The sequence below is a fragment of the Xyrauchen texanus genome, chromosome 4 (assembly GCF_025860055.1).
Source record: "Xyrauchen texanus isolate HMW12.3.18 chromosome 4, RBS_HiC_50CHRs, whole genome shotgun sequence".
NCBI lineage: Eukaryota > Metazoa > Chordata > Actinopteri > Cypriniformes > Catostomidae > Xyrauchen > Xyrauchen texanus.
Window position 1 is genome coordinate 39,357,115 of NC_068279.1, and position 20,670 is coordinate 39,377,784.

The 20,670-nt window shown below is 39.3% G+C and overlaps 1 protein-coding gene across 1 annotated transcript; it reads left to right on the forward strand.

The window, feature by feature from the left end:
* The first annotated feature begins 6,482 nt into the window (after positions 1-6,482).
* Positions 6,483-18,871, forward strand: LOC127643172 (protein limb expression 1-like). The gene is made up of 6 exons (XM_052125769.1): positions 6,483-6,644; positions 9,859-10,022; positions 11,644-11,784; positions 15,916-16,011; positions 16,551-16,628; positions 18,319-18,871. The coding sequence occupies exons 1-6, from the start codon at positions 6,602-6,604 to the stop codon at positions 18,694-18,696; spliced, it is 900 nt and encodes a 299-aa protein (XP_051981729.1). The 5' UTR covers positions 6,483-6,601; the 3' UTR covers positions 18,697-18,871.
* The last annotated feature ends 1,799 nt before the right edge of the window (positions 18,872-20,670 follow it).

Below are 20,670 nucleotides of genomic sequence, written 5' to 3' on the forward strand. Positions count from 1 at the left end.
TATAACCTTACACAAGAGCAGAAGTAAGCTTCTCCATCAGTAGCTCAAATGCTGATTGGAACTCTGATGACCACAAATCAGTAAAATCTTTGTTTGTAGTGCCAAACTGCTTGAGACACAGGTTCCCTAAATCATGGAGGGGGCTGGAAATTCTGCAGATCTTATTGATTTGCACTCTGCAAGTGCTCAGGGTAAGAGGGCGAGTAGACTAGTAAGTCATCAAGGTACACTAGCATGACCTGAAAAGTTAGATCATTCATGGAAGCCTGCATAAGACATTGAAATATTGAAGGTCCATTACAAACACCAAAGGGCATCTGAGAACATTGTTGTCAGTAAAACCGAGGTCTTCATCATTGAGAGAAAAACATCAGAGTACTTCATCAACAAATCACTCAGGTCTGCCTGCTGTTCAGGATTACCATCAATGTGTTACCACAAATGATTACTCACCTCACATGTCTCATTAAACTTCACACTCTCGACACGAGACAGAGGACCAAGTCTGGTTCTGCCTTGCAACCAGATATCTTCTTGGGAGCGATTCACAACCTGTACAGGAAACAAGAGTTTCTCTGAAGACTATGAGAGGGAACAACAATCAGAACGCCAGGTAAGGGTGTGTTCACTGGTTAAACAGGAAGTCCCTTGAACCATCATTTAACATACACATTTCTTCCTTGACCATTACCATTGTAATTGATGAAGCAGGTATGTGTACCATGTCTTATCCAGCTACTCGGGCTATGCTTCGCTTCGTTTCTCTAGTCTGCTGGCACTCTCCATCTGCTGAAATGCCTCCCTGCGATCAGACTGCAAATCTCCACCTAGGGTAGTATCAAACTCTGCATGAACCAGTTTTCTACATCTGCTAATGATGTTCATGCCAATGAGAGCTGGTACAGCAGAAGAGTTTTGTGAGTATCTGCCTACTAGAAAACCACACTCTGGAAGGGTAATACCCATGGTTTCAAACTCCAACTCAAGATAATGCAAGTAAGGTATGTCAAAAATATTAGCAGCTGTATTCTTCAGCAAACCTGCTGGACAGCATTTCTTTATCCCCCCAGACATTTATTTTCTAGATACCAGTATCAAGTATTTCTTTACACACCTCTGAGCTACTTTATGTGTCCTATACCATTACATCAGAAACATATTGAATGGCCATCATCTGTAAACCTTGGTGTCATCTTGGCTTTACTATGAGCCATATGTTCTGACATAGTGCACTGCAAAGTGAGTTTCTCGACAGCTTGTGTATGCTCCCCAATAGCTTTTCCTTGTTCTGCTACAATCTTTTTAAACTTCTTCAAGAGCATGTTTTTTTCACAGCTACACCAACAGCAGCTCAATGAGCTTCTACTTTCTCAGACACAACACTTCTGTTGCTTAATAATTTTGTGACATGAGATTTAGGATATTCTAGAGACCACATAGGGGCTTCATCTCTCACTTAAATTTGTTCTGACTGTGGCTTATTTCTCACAAGCTTATGAAGCTCTCTTCTGAGGCCTGCATCCTTAATCCCCTCATGAATTGATGTTGTATTGTCAAATTCACATTTGATATTGCATTTGTTGATTGTTTCAAGATAAAACTCAGAATTTGAAACAAAGTACGAACATCCATACAGAAATCAATTACAAAAATAAAATATGAAAATTAAATGTGGTAGAGGCTAATGTCAAATGAAAATACAAACAGGGCATTAGCCTACCCATGTGCTTCAGCAGACATCACCTTAATACATGCTTATAACATTCACAGCATTTTATGCATTTAAGTACTTGCTTAAATCAAAGACTGTTATGTATTTAACACATGCTTAAATCACTAAAAGCATTTTATGCATTTTAAACCAGGCTTTAAGAACATGTATAACAGTTTAAAACAATAGAATTCTCATTACCCACAAGCAACTCATTGCAAAACGAGGAGTGCAAGAAAGCTGGTGTCGCAAAACTCTGGTTCTTAAAGGGGCCAATTTATGACTTTATGACCGATTTATGCGTTCAATTACAATACAATTCTTCATTTTGCTACAATTATATTGCTGTCTTAGTGTCACAACATTACATTATAAATTAATGTGCATGTTAGCTATATATAAAAAATATTTCTTGTGTGTTGTAAACCCAAATCGCAGATTTAATTCACTTTGAGAATTAAAAACAAAGATAACTTTGGAGTCAAGGCCATGAGATGCAAATTAACTACAAAAATTATGACAGCCCTCAAATTACCACACTATGATTTCATGCTTGCAGTATTTTTTATGTTAATGTTACTTTCCATTTATTGTGTTTATACACCATTACGTCTTTGATGATACTTTACTATGCTACAAAATGGACAAGGGATTGGCAAGGAGAAAGCATAAAACGGCAGAACAGTCAACGTAAACTTTAATAACATAAACTCAACTTAAAACCACATAAAACACATAGACGCATGCACACAAACACAGTGGCCAAGTGTCTCACTCTCTCTCTCGAACTGACATCTCCAGCTCCCCTTTATCTCTGCATCCTCACGGCCCGGCCACGCACTCCTCCTCATCAGAGCTATGTCTATAACTGGCAAAACCTGCATACAGCTGTGCCTGTGTGTTCTTCATAAACTTTTTTCTTTGGAAGGAGACTGCTTGTTACTATGGTAAAGGGCCAGGATTTTCTCCCAAACCTTAACTCCACACATTACAAGTTAAATCACACAGCTGGTCTCAGATCAGCAATAAAAAGTGATACCCACAAACACTGCTATCAAGGGACAGTGCCAGGCAAAGGCAGCCTTCCATGTGTCACCGTTTACATTTCCCACAGCAGGAGGCTTAAACAAGGGCCACTTCATCCAGAAAGGCTGCAGGTTATTTCAACAGAGCCCCAAAATGTGCTTTGCTTAATTTGAATGGGGTACTGGAACTTTGTTTAATGTACGATATGTGTATATTTGGCCCACAGACTAATCCTGTTTTTTCTCCACAATCCTAGTTACTTTATTTTACCCGTTAATGGAATGAAACCTTTGCAGTGAGGAAAAACTAAACAGAATCTACATTTCTATGTGTCTGTGTTTCTGTTATGAGATTTCTGTATCAACAGGCTATGGCACATTGTATTTCCATTGTAGATGTAGGTATACTATATACAGTGGGTACGGAAAGTATTCAGACCCCCTTAAATTTTTCACTCTTTGTTATATTGCAGCCATTTGCTAAAATCATTTAAGTTCATTTTTTTTCCTCATTATTGTACACACAGCACCCCATATTGACAGAAAAACACAGAATTGTTGACATTTTTGCACAGTTATTAAAAAAGAAAAACTGAACTATCACATGGTCCTAAGTATTCAGACCCTTTGTTCAGTATTTAGTAGAAGCACCCTTTTGATCTAATACAGCCATGAGTCTTTTTGGGAAAGATGCAACAAGTTTTCCACATCTGGATTTGGGTATCCTCTGCCATTCCTCCTTGCAGATCCTCTCCAGTTCTGTCAGGTTGGATGGTAAACGTTAGTGGACAGCCATTTTCAGGTCTCTCCAGAGATGCTCAATTGGGTTTAAGTCAGGGCTCTGGCTGGGCCATTCAAGAACAGTCACAGAGTTGTTGTGAAGCCACTCCTTCGTTATTTTAGCGGTGTGCTTAGGGTCATTGTCTTGTTGGAAGGTGAACCACACCACAGGATATCCCTGTACTTGGCCGCATTCATCTTTGCCTCGATTGCAACCAGTCGTCCTGTCCCTGCAGCTGAAAAACACCACCACAGCATGATGCTGCCACCACCATGCTTCACTGTTGAGACTGTATTGGACAGGTGATGAGCAGTGCCTGGTTTTCTCCACACATACCGCTTAGAATTAACACATACCGCTTAGACCAGAGAATCTTATTTATCACCATCTTGGAGTCCTTCAGGTGTTTTTTAGCAAACTCCATGCGGGCTTTCATGTTTCTTGCACTGAGGAGAGGCTTCCGTCGGGCCACTCTGCCATAAAGCCCCGACTGGTGGATGGCGGCAGTGATGGTTGACTTACTACAACTTTCTCCCATCTCCCGACTGCATCTCTGGAGCTCAGCCACAGTGATCTTTGGGTTCTTCTTTACCTACTCACCAAGGCTCTTCTCCCCTGATAGCTCAGTTTGGCCGGATGGCCAGCTCTAGGAAGGGTTCTGGTCGTCCCAAACGTCTTCCATTTAAGGATTATGGAGGCCACTGTGCTCTTATGAACCTTAAGGGCAGCAGACATTTTTTTTGTAACCTTGGCCAGATCTGTGCCTTGCCTTGTCTCTGAGCTCTTCAGGCAGTTCCTTTGACCTCATGATTCTCATTTGCTCTGACATGCACTGTGAGCTGTAAGGTCTTATATAGACAGGTGTGTGGCTTTCCTAATCAAGTCCAATCAGTATAATCAAACACAGCTGGACTCAATTGAAGGTGTAGAACCATCTCAAGGATGATCAGAAGAAATGGACAGCACCTGAGTTAAATATATGAGTGTCACAGCAAAGGGTCTGAATACTTAGGACCATGTGATATTTCAGTTTTTCTTTTTTAATAAATGTGCAAAAATGTCAACAATTCTGTGTTTTTCTGTCAATGTGGGGTGCTGTGTGTACAATAATGAGGAAAAAAATGAACTTAAATGATTTTAGCAAATGGCTGCAATATAACAAAGAGTGAAAAATGTATGGGGGTCTGAATACTTCCGTACCCACTGTATATATATATATATATATATATATATATATATATATATATATATATATATATATATATAGTATTGCTGGTAAAGCTTGTAAAAAAGACAATGTGGACCAGCATTCAAAACATAAAATATGCTTCAGCAGGGAACACACACACACACACACACACACACACACACACACACACACACACACACACACACACACACACACACACACACACACACACACTCTTTTAAAGAGCCCAAATAATCTTGTTTTTCTGTCTTTAAGTTCCTAGTTAGTTTTGATCTGACAGCTGCAAACTTGAAGTTTTCAGTGACCTCAGTTGTTCCCCACACCAGGTGGCCTTTTCGTTCCGGTGAATTCCTTTCAGATATTTAACATCAGATGTAAGAGGGAATATATTAAATGCAGTTTAATATATTTCGCTTTTTTTTCTTCTTCAAATCATCATCAAACCAATAAAACCATGGACATTTCTTGCTTTCAGATAAATTTATTGGTGTTTTTTGTCCATTTCTGCTCCCAATCTGTTTCTCTCAGTGTTGAAGCCCCCATTCACAGTATCTGTGATACTGTGATTGTCATTTATGCTAAACACCTCTCTCTATTTCCAAGGCAGTCTCATAATAGAGCTTGACACTGAATGGACTCATTATTCCCAAGAACGAAAGACACAAGAAAGTTGAAAAGGAAAATTTTGGTTTAGGCGATGATGTAAACGGAATCGAACTTCAAACATTGAGAAAGAAGGTTCATGGCTGCTAAGAGGAGAAGAGGGAATAATGTGAGCTTTTTGTTCACCAGACTGAGTGAGCCGTTCACAGGAATGCCATCCACCACTTGGATTTGTTCACAGAACAATAACCATTCAAGCATTCAGAGCAGCTAAACTGAAATGTTTTCTCATAGAGTAAGACAGCAAAGAGCTATCTGAGTAGGACCATTACTTGAGCTGTATCACAGCCTCAAAAGATAAACAAATAAATAAATAAATAAACATAAGCATTGAGGTTCAAAATTAATACAATTCAATATAGAGAGGAAATAGCTAGCACAGAGTCTGGGTACAGTGTGAAATCATTTTGTACTGATAAATACACAATTTGGTCACATAAAGTAGCCCCTAAAAGTAAAGTTTGTACACTTAAGCCATTTACAAATGTATGAATTTCCTTTCGATAGATAACAAATATGCACCTGTGCATCTGCAAACAAATTATGCTGGGCCTTTTATCAGAGCTAACTTGGTTGATCTAGACACTTCTGCAATAACGTTTAACCAACTTGTGCTAAGTAATTCTTTGCTCATATACGTGTCCTAGAAGGGTAACAGTTGTAATTCATACATTTCAGAATCCTGTTTAGTTTTAAAAAGCCATTTGAATGGTAAATAAAACAGTTGAAGTTGTCTGCTGTCCATCTTGGTAGTTTCTTCTACCAGGGAGTTGGCCAGTGCATATGTAAACTGTGTTATGAGGGAGGGCTGAGGCATGCTGTGAATGAATTGAGAAGGGGTTGCATTCCTGGGCTGGGGCTTAGTCAAATCAGTTGAGTGGGTGCGTGCAACACGTAGTGAGAGTGTGTATGTGGTGTGGGTATTTGAATATAAGGGAGTGCATTGCAACAACCAATCTCATAGCTAATTAGTTCAACCCTTGACAAAAGGCTGGCCAGCCACTGAAGAGAACCCCTGGGGCAGGCGTAACAGGGCTTCATGGACTGCTTTAGAGGCTTGAGTGGAGAAGTGTAATAGAGGACCTCCCCATGCTCACCCTTTCTGGAACTTAACTGATGTTTGTCACATTTTCACTTATCCAGAGCATGTAAGAGCTGGAAACAGAGTAGGAGAATTGTTTAAGGACTCATGGTTCAAGGAATTGGAGATAATGTCTGTACCAGACTCAGATGATGACAGAACTTTTAAAGACTGTGAGTAAGACCGATCAAAAGTATGAAATAAAGTATGGATCTTTTGGCCTATCAACTGACCTGATTTTGGTAATGTATTATTGCATTTTGCCCATGCAGGGCACCATATGTGGTATGCTATAAAATATATATTGTAATATTGTTGTATGCTGGACTATATACAGTATATATATATATTATTTGTATTTTATTTTTAATTAGATTCAACTTTATTGTCATTGTGCAAAATACAAGTACCGAGCCAATGAAATGCAGTTAGCATCTAACCAGAAGTGCAAATAGCAATATGTATATATATATATATATATATATATATATATATATATATATATATATATATATATATATATAGACATATGTAAGTATATAATATGGGTTTTTGAGTGCAAGGTTATGATGTAGAGAAGCAGAGACCAGCTCAATGCAAATGTCTATAATACAGTACAAGGTGCAAATGAAAAAGCATAAACTGAAGGTGCATTGTACAGAATGAGGTATAAGTATGTAAATGTGTAAATATATGTATGTAGCCAGTGGCCATAACAGTGCAAGCAGCACCAGGAGGTACAAGTTATGTGCAAGAAATGTGCAAGGGAATGAGCAAAAAATAAATAAATAACAAATATATATATATATATATATAAATTAATAAAAGACAAATACACATATGAAGTTCGGGTGGGATGTAATGTTCAGCGCCTGAGTTTAGAGTTCAGTAGGCTGACAGCTGAGGGAAAGAAACTGTTGTTTCTTTATATATATACAAACACTATGTTGTGGGAAATTAACTTAGGTATTACATATACATTTAAAACTTGCACTATGGCTCAAGTAAGGAAGCTCAAATGCAGACAGTGTGAAATTATATACTCACATAATCTGTGTTCAACCACGTAGCCATAGAAAGGGTGGTGCTCACAGCAGTTCAAACAAACAAAAATATTTATGCTTTAAATACAAGACTCACATATTTGGTCCTTTTAGAAAATTATATATTTGGCTCATCTTTTCAATGTTATTGCTGATCCCTTTCAGAGGGGTTTTTCATGTCATGCCTGAGCTGATTAGAGCAAGACTGCACAAACTTTGGTGTTACTGTGGGTGTGAAACACTGATAACAAACCACAGCTTCCTGATGCTTGACACTTGCCCACATCATAGTAGAGGGGACAGAGCTCACAGGCACCTGTTTGTTTTGCTATAAAAGCAATTCTATGTGCTGATGCTGGAATGTTATCATACTGCTTTTACAGTGGATGTTGCTGTAAATGGAAATCAAATTGAGGTGGAGGTAAACTATAGTGACATCATCTATGTGCTATGTGTATCACCTATTGTAGAATAGGGTGTAATGATTTACTGAGGAAAGTAAATTTAAAATTAACTAATATATATATATATATCAAATATATATACGTCAACCCTCCCTTCCCTCCCCTCCCCTCAACCCCCACCCCCATAACGTTTAGGTACCGTTGTAGCAAAAATATGGTATACCAATTTTAGTGGATGTAAAACCTGGGACATAGCACAGTAATAAATGTGTTCCACTATTGTTGACAACATATCTTGTTATCTACTGCAATAACATTCATTCCTTTTTAAGTGTGGCTTATGTGCCCATTTACATTTTGGGGCCTCTGTATATACTGCAAAGTTACTATGATTACGTGTAACCCATCAAGAAATACCTAAGGTAAACTGTTTAAACAACTTTATATAAGTAGGGGTAAGAGAATAAATATTGCCTTGAAATTCACTGCCATCAATTATCACCTTGTCACCTCTCACAAAAAGACCCTAAAAGATAGCTGCAAAATTTAACCTTTCCCCCTAACATGTTTTTGACTGTTGGCCAAATCCTTTGTTGAAATGACAATGATAGGACTGACATCGGTGATCGGATATGAACATGCCTTGTAAAAAATTCTACATCTACATTTGATCCTATCGACAGGGTTGGGAGGTTTACTTTTGAAATGTATTCGACTACATATTACAGATTACATGCTGTAAAATGTAATTTGCAATGTATCCCATTAGATTACTCAAGGTCAGTAACGTATTACAAATACTTTGGATTACTTCGGTAATCAAAATACTTTTTGAATGTAACTTTATGCTAATTACCAATTATTTAAATTGTTACTGTAGTTAAATACAGTCACTCATATTTTGTATTTTAAATATGTATTCCTGTTACATGTATTTCGTTACTCCCCAACCCTGCCTATCTGATGGTATTCTGCATTCACATCAGAGATCACTAACAACACTAAAAACATCTGTTTTTGTTCAGTCGTTGATCATGTCTAAGAGTCTAATTGGTTACAGAAGAGATTTTTAACTGCTGTGTTTATTGAAATTGTGCCCATTCATCAAATGAAATCCAGGTCACAGAGTGTCACCATCAAACTCTTAAGATGAAAGTTACCCTTTCACAATATATCACTCTTGGTCAGCCTGCCAGTTAATCTTAATCATTGCAGCTGGCAAATCAAACAGTGTAATATACTAATAATGTTGAGAGATGAGGGTAAACTGCGGTCCCGTTTCTTACTTAAGCATTAGAAACCCAACAGCCTCAAGAAGAGTTCCTTTGTCAATCAAATTTCTGAAGAACCAAAAAAGGAATGATTGGCAACAGGAGGGCACATTTTTTTATCTTCGGAAATCGGTCAGTGCCTTCCAAATTTCTTAACTGCCCCCCCCCCCAAGTGGCTGAAGCTGGAACTACAGTCTTGAATATTTATTGCACCATGCACAGCACAAGCGCAACACACAAGCAAACACTATACAAATAAAACATTTGAATGGTGATGAAAGGCACTTTTCCAAGTCTGTATTTCGGAAACATTCGAGTAGTAATGAATATACTCCTAACCCAAACCATAAACCTAAAAGCACTGAGACCGAAACAGCATTCTTTTATTTACTTCTGAATCTGACGTGAATAGCACAGCACGTCCGATTTTCTGAAACACCTTAGTATTAATCAGGGCCAGTTCTGATCATATGGGGTCCTATAAGCTAAATCCTACTTGGAGGCTATGACCAACAGGCCAGCCATCCATGCCCATCGAATTTCACCGCATATGACTTACTCGGAATTGAGCCTATTAGGTCCAAATGTTGGTGGGATAAATTTTAACTAACACACAGATTTCCCATATATGATCTTGTTGCAAATTCTTTAGAGTCTTTCTGCTTATAGTGAACGTTGTGGGGATGCTTCACAAGTTCTGGGAGCAGAAACAAGTGAAAGGCATGATGATGGAGACAGAGAATCTGGTACTCTATGAGTCCATTCCCTCACCCAGCCCTCCGTACATGTGCTACGTCACCTTACCAGGTGGAAGCTGCTTTGGAAATTTTAAGGTAAGGGAAGGAAATTTCAACATTCAAAATTACTGTAAAATATATATTAAAACCGATGGCCTGATAATTAAATATTTTGTTTTAATCGATCAGCAAGTCTCGCCTTAATCCTTTCATTCTGAAACAATCCAGATTTATTTAACCATTAATGAGTAAATGGACTGAGGTCCAGTGTCTTTTATGAGTGTCTCATCAGTACTATTCATTCTTGCCATAAAAAAGAGGCTCTTGTGTGAAAATGAGGACAGCCACCAGGTGGTTCTTATTTACTAAATTACTCCTGCCAACCGCAAATCAGTATGCGGCTGTCCCCTTATTTTAAATGGAATGTTTAAAATGGAGAGTTTATTTGTTGATGATGTTCTAGTATTGTTTTTTATGGAAAGCATATATTTTCAAAATTATTGATAGTAAAGATTTAAGTCTACCTGCATTCAAAATGTATCTGAAGTGGTATTAGGCTGCATGAAAATGACAAAAGTTTAAACTGAGAAGACATGTTTTGAAAATGGACAAAACTGGAGCTCAAAGTTAAAAGAAAATATGTATAGATTAATAAAGATTAAGGGTTTTCATTGCACTGTATTATATTTAAATTACTTTTTCTATATAGAATATAGTTGTAAGCCTCAGTGCATTTTATTTATGTAACGGTTGTGCCTTTATGCTATAGCTTAAAGTGTATTTTATATATTTTTATTTTATTGACTTATTTTTTATTATTCTTATGGAAGAAAGAAAAGCTGTATGAATAGTGGTCTAAGAATTATATAGATTGTGTGTGTATGTGTTTGTAATTTGTTGTTTGGTCATATTTATTTTTTATTTTCTACTGTATTTTTTGTGATTTTTTTTTTATAAAGTATGTCATTTTTTTGTATGTGCAATTATAATAATAATAAAAAAAAAAAACATGCAAGTGCCCATTTAAAACTTTTTTATATGTTGTCTCTAAGAAGATGTTGCCCTCCAAAGATATATAGCTAAATATTTGTCTCTCTATAGGATCAGTTACCATAGTTTCTGTTGGAGATGACAGTTTCAAGACTAGCTGCTGCCCTTTGGAGAGACTGAAGCACACCAGTGCCACTGAAGTGACACCGCTATTTGAAATAGATTGTAGACTTTGATCACCATTTGGGCACATGAGGCATACACTCACTATTTATAATGATTATATAATCCACAGTGAAGCTCAACTACATAGAGAGGAATTCTTCAGTATTTTCTTTTATTTTTAGGATCAAAGATGTGCCAAAACGTTTATATATTCATCTTCATTTCAGCAGTGCTTGTAAATGTAATCCTGGCATTGCATAGAAAGGGTTTTCAGCAACATTACATATCAAGAAACGAATTTCAGCACTTCGGTTACTAATTTAACCTCAAATTGCTCTCCGAGCATGTCATAATTTACAACATAATCCTGTGATGTGGTTAATGTGCATTATGTGGCTTATGTGGTGTTTAAGACATGCGTTTGAGGACTTTAACTTAAAGCCAATCCAAGTGTTTGTTATCAAGTAAAATTCCTAATGATTGTTCAATCAGTGCAGATCATCATATTTCATCAACATGTCATGATTATGAGAAATTGATACACTCTCTGTCTCACACACAGTGTTGCTACAGTAAAGCAGAGGCCAGACGTGATGCAGCTCGAATCGCTCTGATGAACTCCACGTTTAATGAGTTGCCCTGTCGCCGTATCACTCCTGACTTCATAGAATGCAGCGTTAAAGAGGCCGTCGGCACCACCAGTGTGAGTCACATTACTAACTGATTATAAACAAACCATTGAACAATTTAAAGGTGCAAAGTATTTTTGTCCTTGTTAAAAAAATTTAAAGAAAGGAACATAATCTTTTGCAAATGTTTAAAATGATGTGCATTCAGATGAGATGAATACTACATTTATGTTAGTAACTAGAGCCAAGGTCCCAGCCATTTCAGTGGCTAATACAGCAAATTGGCAAGAGGGACACAACGTCTCATTCTCTCCATCAGGGAACAGAGGTTACGACAGTAACCAAGACATTCCCCTTCTTTCACTCATTCGACGTTGTGTTAATGTAGTGACACTAGGGGTCCCTATAGAAAAAACGCCACAACAGCTGAACCGTGTTATGTGTACTGCCAATGCAGGTGCAAGCAAGCTGCTGCTTGCGTAACAGCAGGTGCATCAGTCTGCACGTAACCTCCCCAATGCCCCACAAGATGTCATGTAGTTCCCCATACCCCTGAGGGGGGTGGTGGGGGGGCGACATAACTAGCATGGGACCAGGTTGCACCAGCTATGGCCTTTTCTGTCTTTGTTTTCTCTCCACAGAGCATTAGATTCGGCTGGGGCCATATAATTCTATTATACACATCAGGGAAGGTGTTCTTTTCCTTTCCTATACTTTAAGGGGGAAAAGACCCCGCAAAGGCCATATCCTGCCCGAAGGGTAGGTCAAATGTGGCAATAATACACGTGGGCTCACCAGCCGCACATGGAAGAGGCGCGGTGGTAGGTCCTGCCTCGAAGAAGAGGAGCTCTACAAACTCAGCCCAAGGGAGATGAGGGTCTGCCAACAGGGACAACAAATACATCACAGGGGCTTCCTCACGGAGGGGAAAGACGATATATGGCCACCTGGCCAGCTGTTCCGTATTACCAGACTTACCTGTTCGTACCTGACAAAACATGGGTTGAAACCGGCTCAACCGAAGACTGTAAAATCTCGCAAATGTATTGGGTGTTGCCCAGCCCGCTGCTTTGCAGATGTCTGCTAGAGAGATGCCACTGGCCATCCCTTAACGGGGCAAGAGCTGCCTCTGTGACCTGCGAGGAGACAGGAACAGGCCGAAGGAATGGACCTTGTACTGATACGCCAGACCATTGAAAGCAAACCATAGGAAGGGTCTGTGTCAAGGTAAAACCGAGACGTGAAAGTATGCATCCTTCAGGCCTACCGCTGTGAGCCAATTTTGATGCCGGATGAACGCCAAGATGTGTTTCTGCATCAGGATCTTAAACAGGAGTCTGTAAAAGGCCTGGTTCAGAACTTGCAGGTCCAAGATTGGCCGCAACCCACCACTTTTCTTTGGCACGATGAAGTAAGGGCTGTAGAACCCTTTCGTCATCTCGACTGGAGGGACAGGCTCTATCATGCCCTTGCGCAGAAGTGTTGTCTGGCGAATTGAATCACGTATCGCTGTTTCATCGAGTCGCTGATCCTGGCTAGCCACCGTGATGGGTTTGAAAGCACTAGCCACGCACTCAAGCTCCGTGCAAGGGGCAATAAAGGAACGATCGCACATGACATACTTAGAGGGTGAGACCTCGGGGGGGGGGGTTTAGCAGGGAACGCCACATCAAGAAGAGTTGCTTCTTCCCGAGGCAGCTGCACTGAGGGCATGTACCTTGCTCCACGTACCAAGGATAGGGCAGGTTTCTGACCTCGAGACTCGTCACAACCAGCTGGCCATGGTTGTAGGTGTGCAGTAGATGGGTGCGCAAAGGCAGGGGGGGCGCGTTTATGGGGCCCTGGCTGCGATTGCTTGGTGTCTGGTCGCCGTGACAAGCGCAAAACCGATTATGTGACCCAAGGAGTGAGGAAACTGCTCTTTTTTTGACAATGTGGATCCGCAGCCCGTTTTGGGTGCGTCGAACACAAAACAAAAGGAAACAAAGGATTTACCTTCCGGCCCTCCACTGCAGGATGGAGTGGTCTGGGTACCAGCTCCGTAGTGGACATCTCTCTCCCTGGGTCGTCCATCTCAGGGACATTTAGGAGCCTTCCGTGTTCTCATGCCAGGCCGTGAAGCAGGGGGCTCTACGCTTGGGCTGAGAACTGGGATCGGGCTATGGCTGAGCTGCCTGGGATTTTGCTGCCACAAGGGGGATGCCCTTGGCTAGCAGACGGGGTACGGGATCTTGAGCCACACCAAGGCAAGATGTGTTGTATGGCCTCCGTCTGTTTCTTCACCGCCAAGAACTTTCCAGTCCAACCCGACACTTGCAGCGATCGAGAACTCATCCTGCTCATGAACCCCGAAAGAACCCCCCGTAGGTAGAAGGCACAACGCGGGGGTGGCTTGAGTGGCTTTCCCCCGGAAGAAGGAAAGCCACAACAGCAACGTTGCCATGATCATGTTCTCGCAATGAGAACACAAACCATCCACGAACACTGACTCAGTGTTATCGCAGCCCAGACACGTGAGGCAGCGCAGGTGGCTATCAAAGGCAGAGAGATAATGACCACATCCAGGAATCACACAAAGACAGAAAGGCATCTTTAAAATTACGTGTCTTTAAAAAGACATTCACGTCAATGTGCTGCTTTAATAGAGGAAAATAAACTCTTTGCAGAAATATATACTCTTTTAGTAGTGCTGTCGAAGCGCCCAGGGCCATAATCTGCACTAATCTTGCAAAAGGAGAGAAAGCTGCTGGAATGCACCATATATCCAATAGCATACGCTTCTTTCAGTGGTGAATGTAACAGCAGAGGGATTCAGCTCGCTGATACACAACCGCTCAGCTCCGAAGAAAAAATCTGAATGATAGTGGGCATTGCAGCTCCTTTTATACCCGTATGTCCAGGGGAGTGGCATGCAAATTCCACTCACCAATTCATATTGGCCTTTTGTCAAAGATCTGAGGTGTTTTGGGGCTCTCAAGAGCAATTCCTAGTGTCACTACATCGATACAACTTCGAGGGAGTGACTGAAGGGGAAATAGCTGTTTTGTTTTACATGGAGCAGGGCTGCCTCATGGGTGCCGACATTTTGAGATCACATGACTGCCGACATTTTGAGATCACATGACTATCTGAATGCTACTAATTTTATCTTGGCACCCCTCCTTCCATCATCAAACACTTTTGCTTGTGAAATAAACTAATCATGGCTGAATGCTGAGTACATTTCTACAATGGCATCAATAAACGAAAACACTTACTTTTGCTTCATGCATCAATGCTGCTAGTTATTAATATAGATGGCTGCCCTGCTGAAAAGACCAGCATTGCTGGTCACCAGCTTATGTTGTGCTTTGGATTCTGGTTTCCCAGCATGAGATGCTGGTGTGCTGGTGTTTCATCCAGGCTTTTAAACTAGCTTAACTATGCAGCTTCATCAAAAACACCATGCTGGTAAACCAGATTCTCCAGCTAGGTATTGCTGGTGAAAAGCATGGCTACCAGCTAGACCTGCACCAAAGCAGCACTAACCTGCAGAAGCAGGCTAGACCAGCGTAGCAATTGCATGCTGATTAAGCTGATCTTTTTACCAGACATGTAAGCCAACGCAACAAAAACAAATTACTGAGTGGACCTTTGTTTGGGACTTGTTTGACTAGTCAATACCTCATTAAAAATAGCTAGAAATGTCAAACTGTACAGGCTGTGTGGGAATACGGAAGGCCACCCACTATATTTACACATCCATTTCCATGAACTAGTTCCATCCTCCTTGCTTTACAGTATATCACCCATACATAAAGAGTCAAGAGGCAATTCCAATGAAAAATTGGCTTTGTACCAACAAAAATGTCTGCATAGAAAGTAATGACACCCTCTCTCACCCCAAACTGAATATAGCTGCCAAGATTTTCACATTCTGTAGGTGTGTGTGTGTGTGTGTGTGTGTGTGTGTGTGTGTGTGTGTGTGTGTGTGTGTGCATGTGTGTACGTACATGTGGGTGTGCATGTGTGGTCTACCTTGACGCCCATGTCATTTATCCTCTGCAGTCTTGGCTTTTTTTCTCCTCCAACAATAAAGACAAGTCTCTCTCACTGGATAACAAAGCAAAGGGGTGTCTAATGAAACCCAAACCTCCCCCTGTATTTGTCTCTGCCCAGAATAAGTGATGACATGTCTGTAAGTCATTGTGTCCAACTGTTCACAGGGCAACATTGTAGATGCCTCTGACCCCAGTACTAGTATAGGAGCCTATTGTCTCATGCTGGAGCTGAACACTGGGAGAACCATGCTGGAATTTCAGGTTAGGAAAAATACAGCCAAGTCTTTACGTAACGCTGTTGAAAAGACCAGACTTGCCCAGCATAAATTTCCATGCTGGTCATAGTTTATGCTGGTTTAGTGCTGGTCTAGCAGTCAGACTGTTACTTAAGTACTTAGTATGGTATCTACACCACCCACTGCCCCTAATTCTGAATCATATAAATACATGACAAATCACAGCTTGTGGTTGGGAGTTTTTCTTTGAGCAAAATGTATGCATGGATGCTCTCCTTAAAAGGAACTGATTTACAGACTCTATTCACAAAGAAATTCTGTTCACACACCATCTACACAAATCTTCAGTATGACATCAATCTTAAGTGAAAAAGAAATGCTTAAGCAATACAACATATGTTTAGACAGTACAATGTGTTAAAACAGGACCAAATCAGCAAGCTTAAAAATAACCATTGAATGAATTAATTTATTTATAGACACCAACACAAATTTAGTTATTGTGAAGGTTGGATGACTTGAGTGTGACAAAAAAAATTCTTCTCTCTGTCTCCTTTTCTCAAGGAAATAATGACAGTTTTTCAGCTTTTGCACTGGAATGGGACCCTTAAGGCTTTTCGGGAGATGAGATGTAGCCGTCAGGTAAGAATTACATAATTTTTGGTGCTTGCCCAAAATGCAAAATCCAGCTCTTTGATGCTAGAGGTTTGTCAGGGCATTGCAGTGAGGTTGCTAAAGTGTTCTAGGTTGCTCACTAGCCCAAGTCAAAAGAGCAGACTCTCAAAGTTTCTTTGATATTCTGGTTCATAGATATGACTCTGGTCCCTTCTTCAATGTAAGTGTATAAGGTTTTTATTTTATTTTAGTTTTCTACCAGGAACAAACCTTTCCTAAACAAGCCACATGATTTGAAGTATCATTTATGTTTGTTGCACAGATAGTGTGGGATGAGTAACATGCCAAATGTAAATACTTCGGGTTATGGGTTTGTTCAAATCCCAAACTAAAAGTGTGGACAATAGTAACAGAGATCACTTTTACATAACATATAGGGGCCTAATTACGTTAAAACTCATATTCAAAACTAAAATGTCTCAAAATGAGAAATCTGTAAATAAATCTAGATTAAAACATAAATGTAAAAAACAAACAAAATCTATAGAATGTTCCACAAATAAAAAAAAAATATAAAAAATTTCAAGATGAAAAATCAATTAAAATACATTCCTTGCTCCTCGAAGACACACAAGTGTACCTGATTATTACTTAAAAAAATGTTTTTGTTTTTTTTACAAATCTCATTTCATTTATCACACAGTCATGAGGGTCTAGTGGTCTTCTCTTTTATTTCTTGTTTTTTTTTTTCAATAAAAAAATGGCTTCCTGTTTGTTGGTTACACACCATGTATTTGATTTGGTGGACAAAATAATAATGATAATAATAATAATAATAATAATTATAATAATAATATATATACATTTTTCACAAATATATTTAAAGAAATAATAATAATACAAATTAACTAAACATAAACTACTTATGTCAATATTTACTTTTTCAAGAATATCGAATTTTAATTAACTAGGCATTTTTACCCAGAAAACTCATTCAGAAAATGAAACTGTTTATCATAATAGAGGTGTATTCAAGTCATTGTTTTGTGTGAATTGCATTTTTGTTTTTAACACAAAAGGGCCACGACATGTCTTTTATTATTTTAAAATGTTCCTTGAGGTTCACTTATAATTTTTTGCACAAAAAAACAGTCATATATTTGTAAAACGTGATCATTTTCCACTGGACCCTCTGTCAGAAACATTCTGTTTGGTGCTGCTTCTCCTTTAAAACTTCACAGTACACTGTTATGACTGTCTCTCTGCTATTGACTGACCTGCTCTATACTTGCCATCTCACTGCTCACCACTACTGGGCGGGTTACAGAAGTGACAAGATAAAGTAGGATTTGATGTGTTGTTGTGGAGCCGTTAAGATGCAAATGTCTACCACAGTGTGACATCACAATGTGGAGCAAGTAGAGAATGAGTTGTTTTGGCAGCTTGGTTACAACAAATGCTCTTTTTGCTGTGAAGAGTAAACTTTGAGTTCTGAAAGTTACAATATTTTTTGTTTATAACAGTGACCTCTTAAATGTAAAAAATCAAGGAACATTTGATTTCTCATGACATGACTCCTTTAATAAATCCAGACCAAGAAATTAGCTTCATGTGACACCATTGACTGAAACACTTGTAACATTTTTAATCAATAGCAATTTTTGTTGCTCATTTATTTGTTTTTACCTAATTGTTTACTTTTTTATTTTCTTTGCAGGAAGTGATCGATTACTATTCACAACAGCGTCTGGATGAGCGCACACGGAGCCACATGGCTTTGGACTGGCTACAGAAGGAGCATCAATCCCCTGGTCTACTCTCCCAAGAGCTGCAGCTGGCCATGAAGGAGCTGGGAGAGGCCCGGCGGGCCGGGAGGGAACTCCGCTTCTACAAGGAGAAGAAAGAAATCCTGAGCTTGGCTCTCTATCACGCTAATGCCGAGGATCTGGAGGGATATCACAGTGAGGAGGTGTCTTGGAGAGAAGACACTGAGTTTGAGTATTACACTCAGGAGGGCCACTGTCTGGAGGATTCTTCAAAACACTCCCACGTTCACTCTCAGGGCAGTATGAGTGATAGAGAATCTGTAGAATGAGTTGTTTAAGACAGGATGTCTTATGTGCTATGGACAAAATGTACATACTTTACAGTAAAGTCTGTTTTTTAAGTCTTTCATATGTGATCTCTTTTTCTATGTGTTTTAGAATTTGAGATTAGGAGACATTGTTTATTTGTTGTCTTGGTCACATTTGTATCCACAATTAAGTGCTTTAGAAACCCTTCTGAAAGGTGGTCTGGGTAGCTCTGCTAGTAAATATGCTGACTACCACACCTGGAGTCGTGAGTTCAAATCCAGGGTATGCTGAGTGACTCCAGCCAGGTCTCCTAAGCAACCAAATTGGCCCGGTTGCTAGGGAAGGTAGAGTCACATGTTGTAACCTCCTTGTGGTCGCTATAATGTGGTTTGCTCTTGGTGGGTCGCATGGAGAGTTGTGCATGGATGCCGTGGAGAATAGCATGAAGCCTCCACATGCGCTATGTCTCCACAGTAATGTTCTCAACAAGCCACGTGATAAGATGCATTGATTGACTGTCTCAGAGTTGGAGGCAACTGAGATTCGTCCTCCATCACCTGGATTGTGGCGAGTCATTATGCATTTGGGCATTCCAAATTGGGGAGAAAATAATAATTAAAAAAAAATATCAAAAAATGTAAACAAGAAACATTAACTGGTCACAAAAAGGTGAGTTGGCTGTTTTTAGAGGTGTTTTGAGCACGTTTTAGCTGGTCAGGCAGAACATCTTAAGCACCAGCTGAGTGCCAGGCTGGGTGACCTGCTAAGACTAACCAATCAGCTTAGTCTGGTTGAGAATTGTTTTTTGTTTTTGTTTTACAGGAAAGGAAGCAAAAACACATACTAACATTGTAGCCTACCATGGTAATACCACGTATTTAGACATTTACCATGGCAACAGATTTTAGTTTTATTGTTGTACTAAATAATGAGGCTACTTTAGCTACATGCTGGTGTTAGTTATATATAACAGCAACAGCATCTGTTTTACCACAGGCTTTAATGCATAATAGAGCAATTGTAAATAACCTGCTTTGTAGTTATTTTGTTATTCTACTAGTTTGCCACAAGAGGACGGTATTTCTTTACTTTTGAAATGAACTGTCAGTTAATTTGTCTTTCATTGTCTAACTGAACAGGACAAAGTGCTAACAGCACTGTCGTTATTCATTACACGTTTTTGACTGTAACTTTGTGATTAGCTTTTTTTTTATTTCAAACAAATGCACACAGAATGTACTTATTAAAATCAGGGCGCTGTAGAAGTAGTTGCAAATAAATGTTGGGTATTTTTAGTAAAATATTGTGTACATTGGTATAGATGGATACTGACTATTAATCTCAACAAAGGGCATTTGTGTAAAATTTCCACCGTTTTTTTTTTTATTGTATTCTTTTTATTACTATACAAGTACAAAATGCACAAAACTGGGCCATAACAAATCTTGTTTTTGCACCTTTTTTTCATCACATTGGTTGCTAGGAAACTATTGAACCTAAACCAAAAAAAGTCCAGCATTGATGTGTAGCTACTGTCCTCATAAATTGCTCTTAGTGGGAATAGTTAATGTTACATAAAATGCTAATTTGCCCCTTTATAATCTCTGTCTACTTGAACTGGGCTTTAAGCTTTTTTTCTCCATTTAGATATGATATATTTAGTCGACCTACAGATGGGGAAAAGAGTGCGATAATGGCATTTCTGTATCATTCTAGAGAATACACTGTACTCCTTGGAGGGAGAGCAATTTTCCAGATTCAGTGATTGTCGTAGACCTGAAGCGTGACATTCCATCCTTTCTTTTTCTTCTCAGGAGTCAGTACAATGAGCTGTAAATGACACCGTCTCAGTCTTTGGGCTGATAGGAAATGACAATATGATAGAGAGCATTAGAGCTTTTTCATACGGCTCTTTGGAGCTGACCAAAGAGGGTAGAAATAATTGTTCCTATTTCAATATTAAATTAATAACCAAATGGATGGAACAACACACA

Excerpts from the sequence above, each read along its gene's own strand:
- LOC127643172 (XM_052125769.1), top strand. The coding sequence starts at position 6,602 with ATGTCTGTACCAGACTCAGATGATGACAGAACTTTTAAAGACT. Across the intron at positions 10,023-11,643 it reads GCTGCTTTGGAAATTTTAAG|TGTTGCTACAGTAAAGCAGA; the intron begins GTAAGGGAAGGA and ends TCTCACACACAG. Across the intron at positions 16,012-16,550 it reads GAACCATGCTGGAATTTCAG|GAAATAATGACAGTTTTTCA; the intron begins GTTAGGAAAAAT and ends CCTTTTCTCAAG.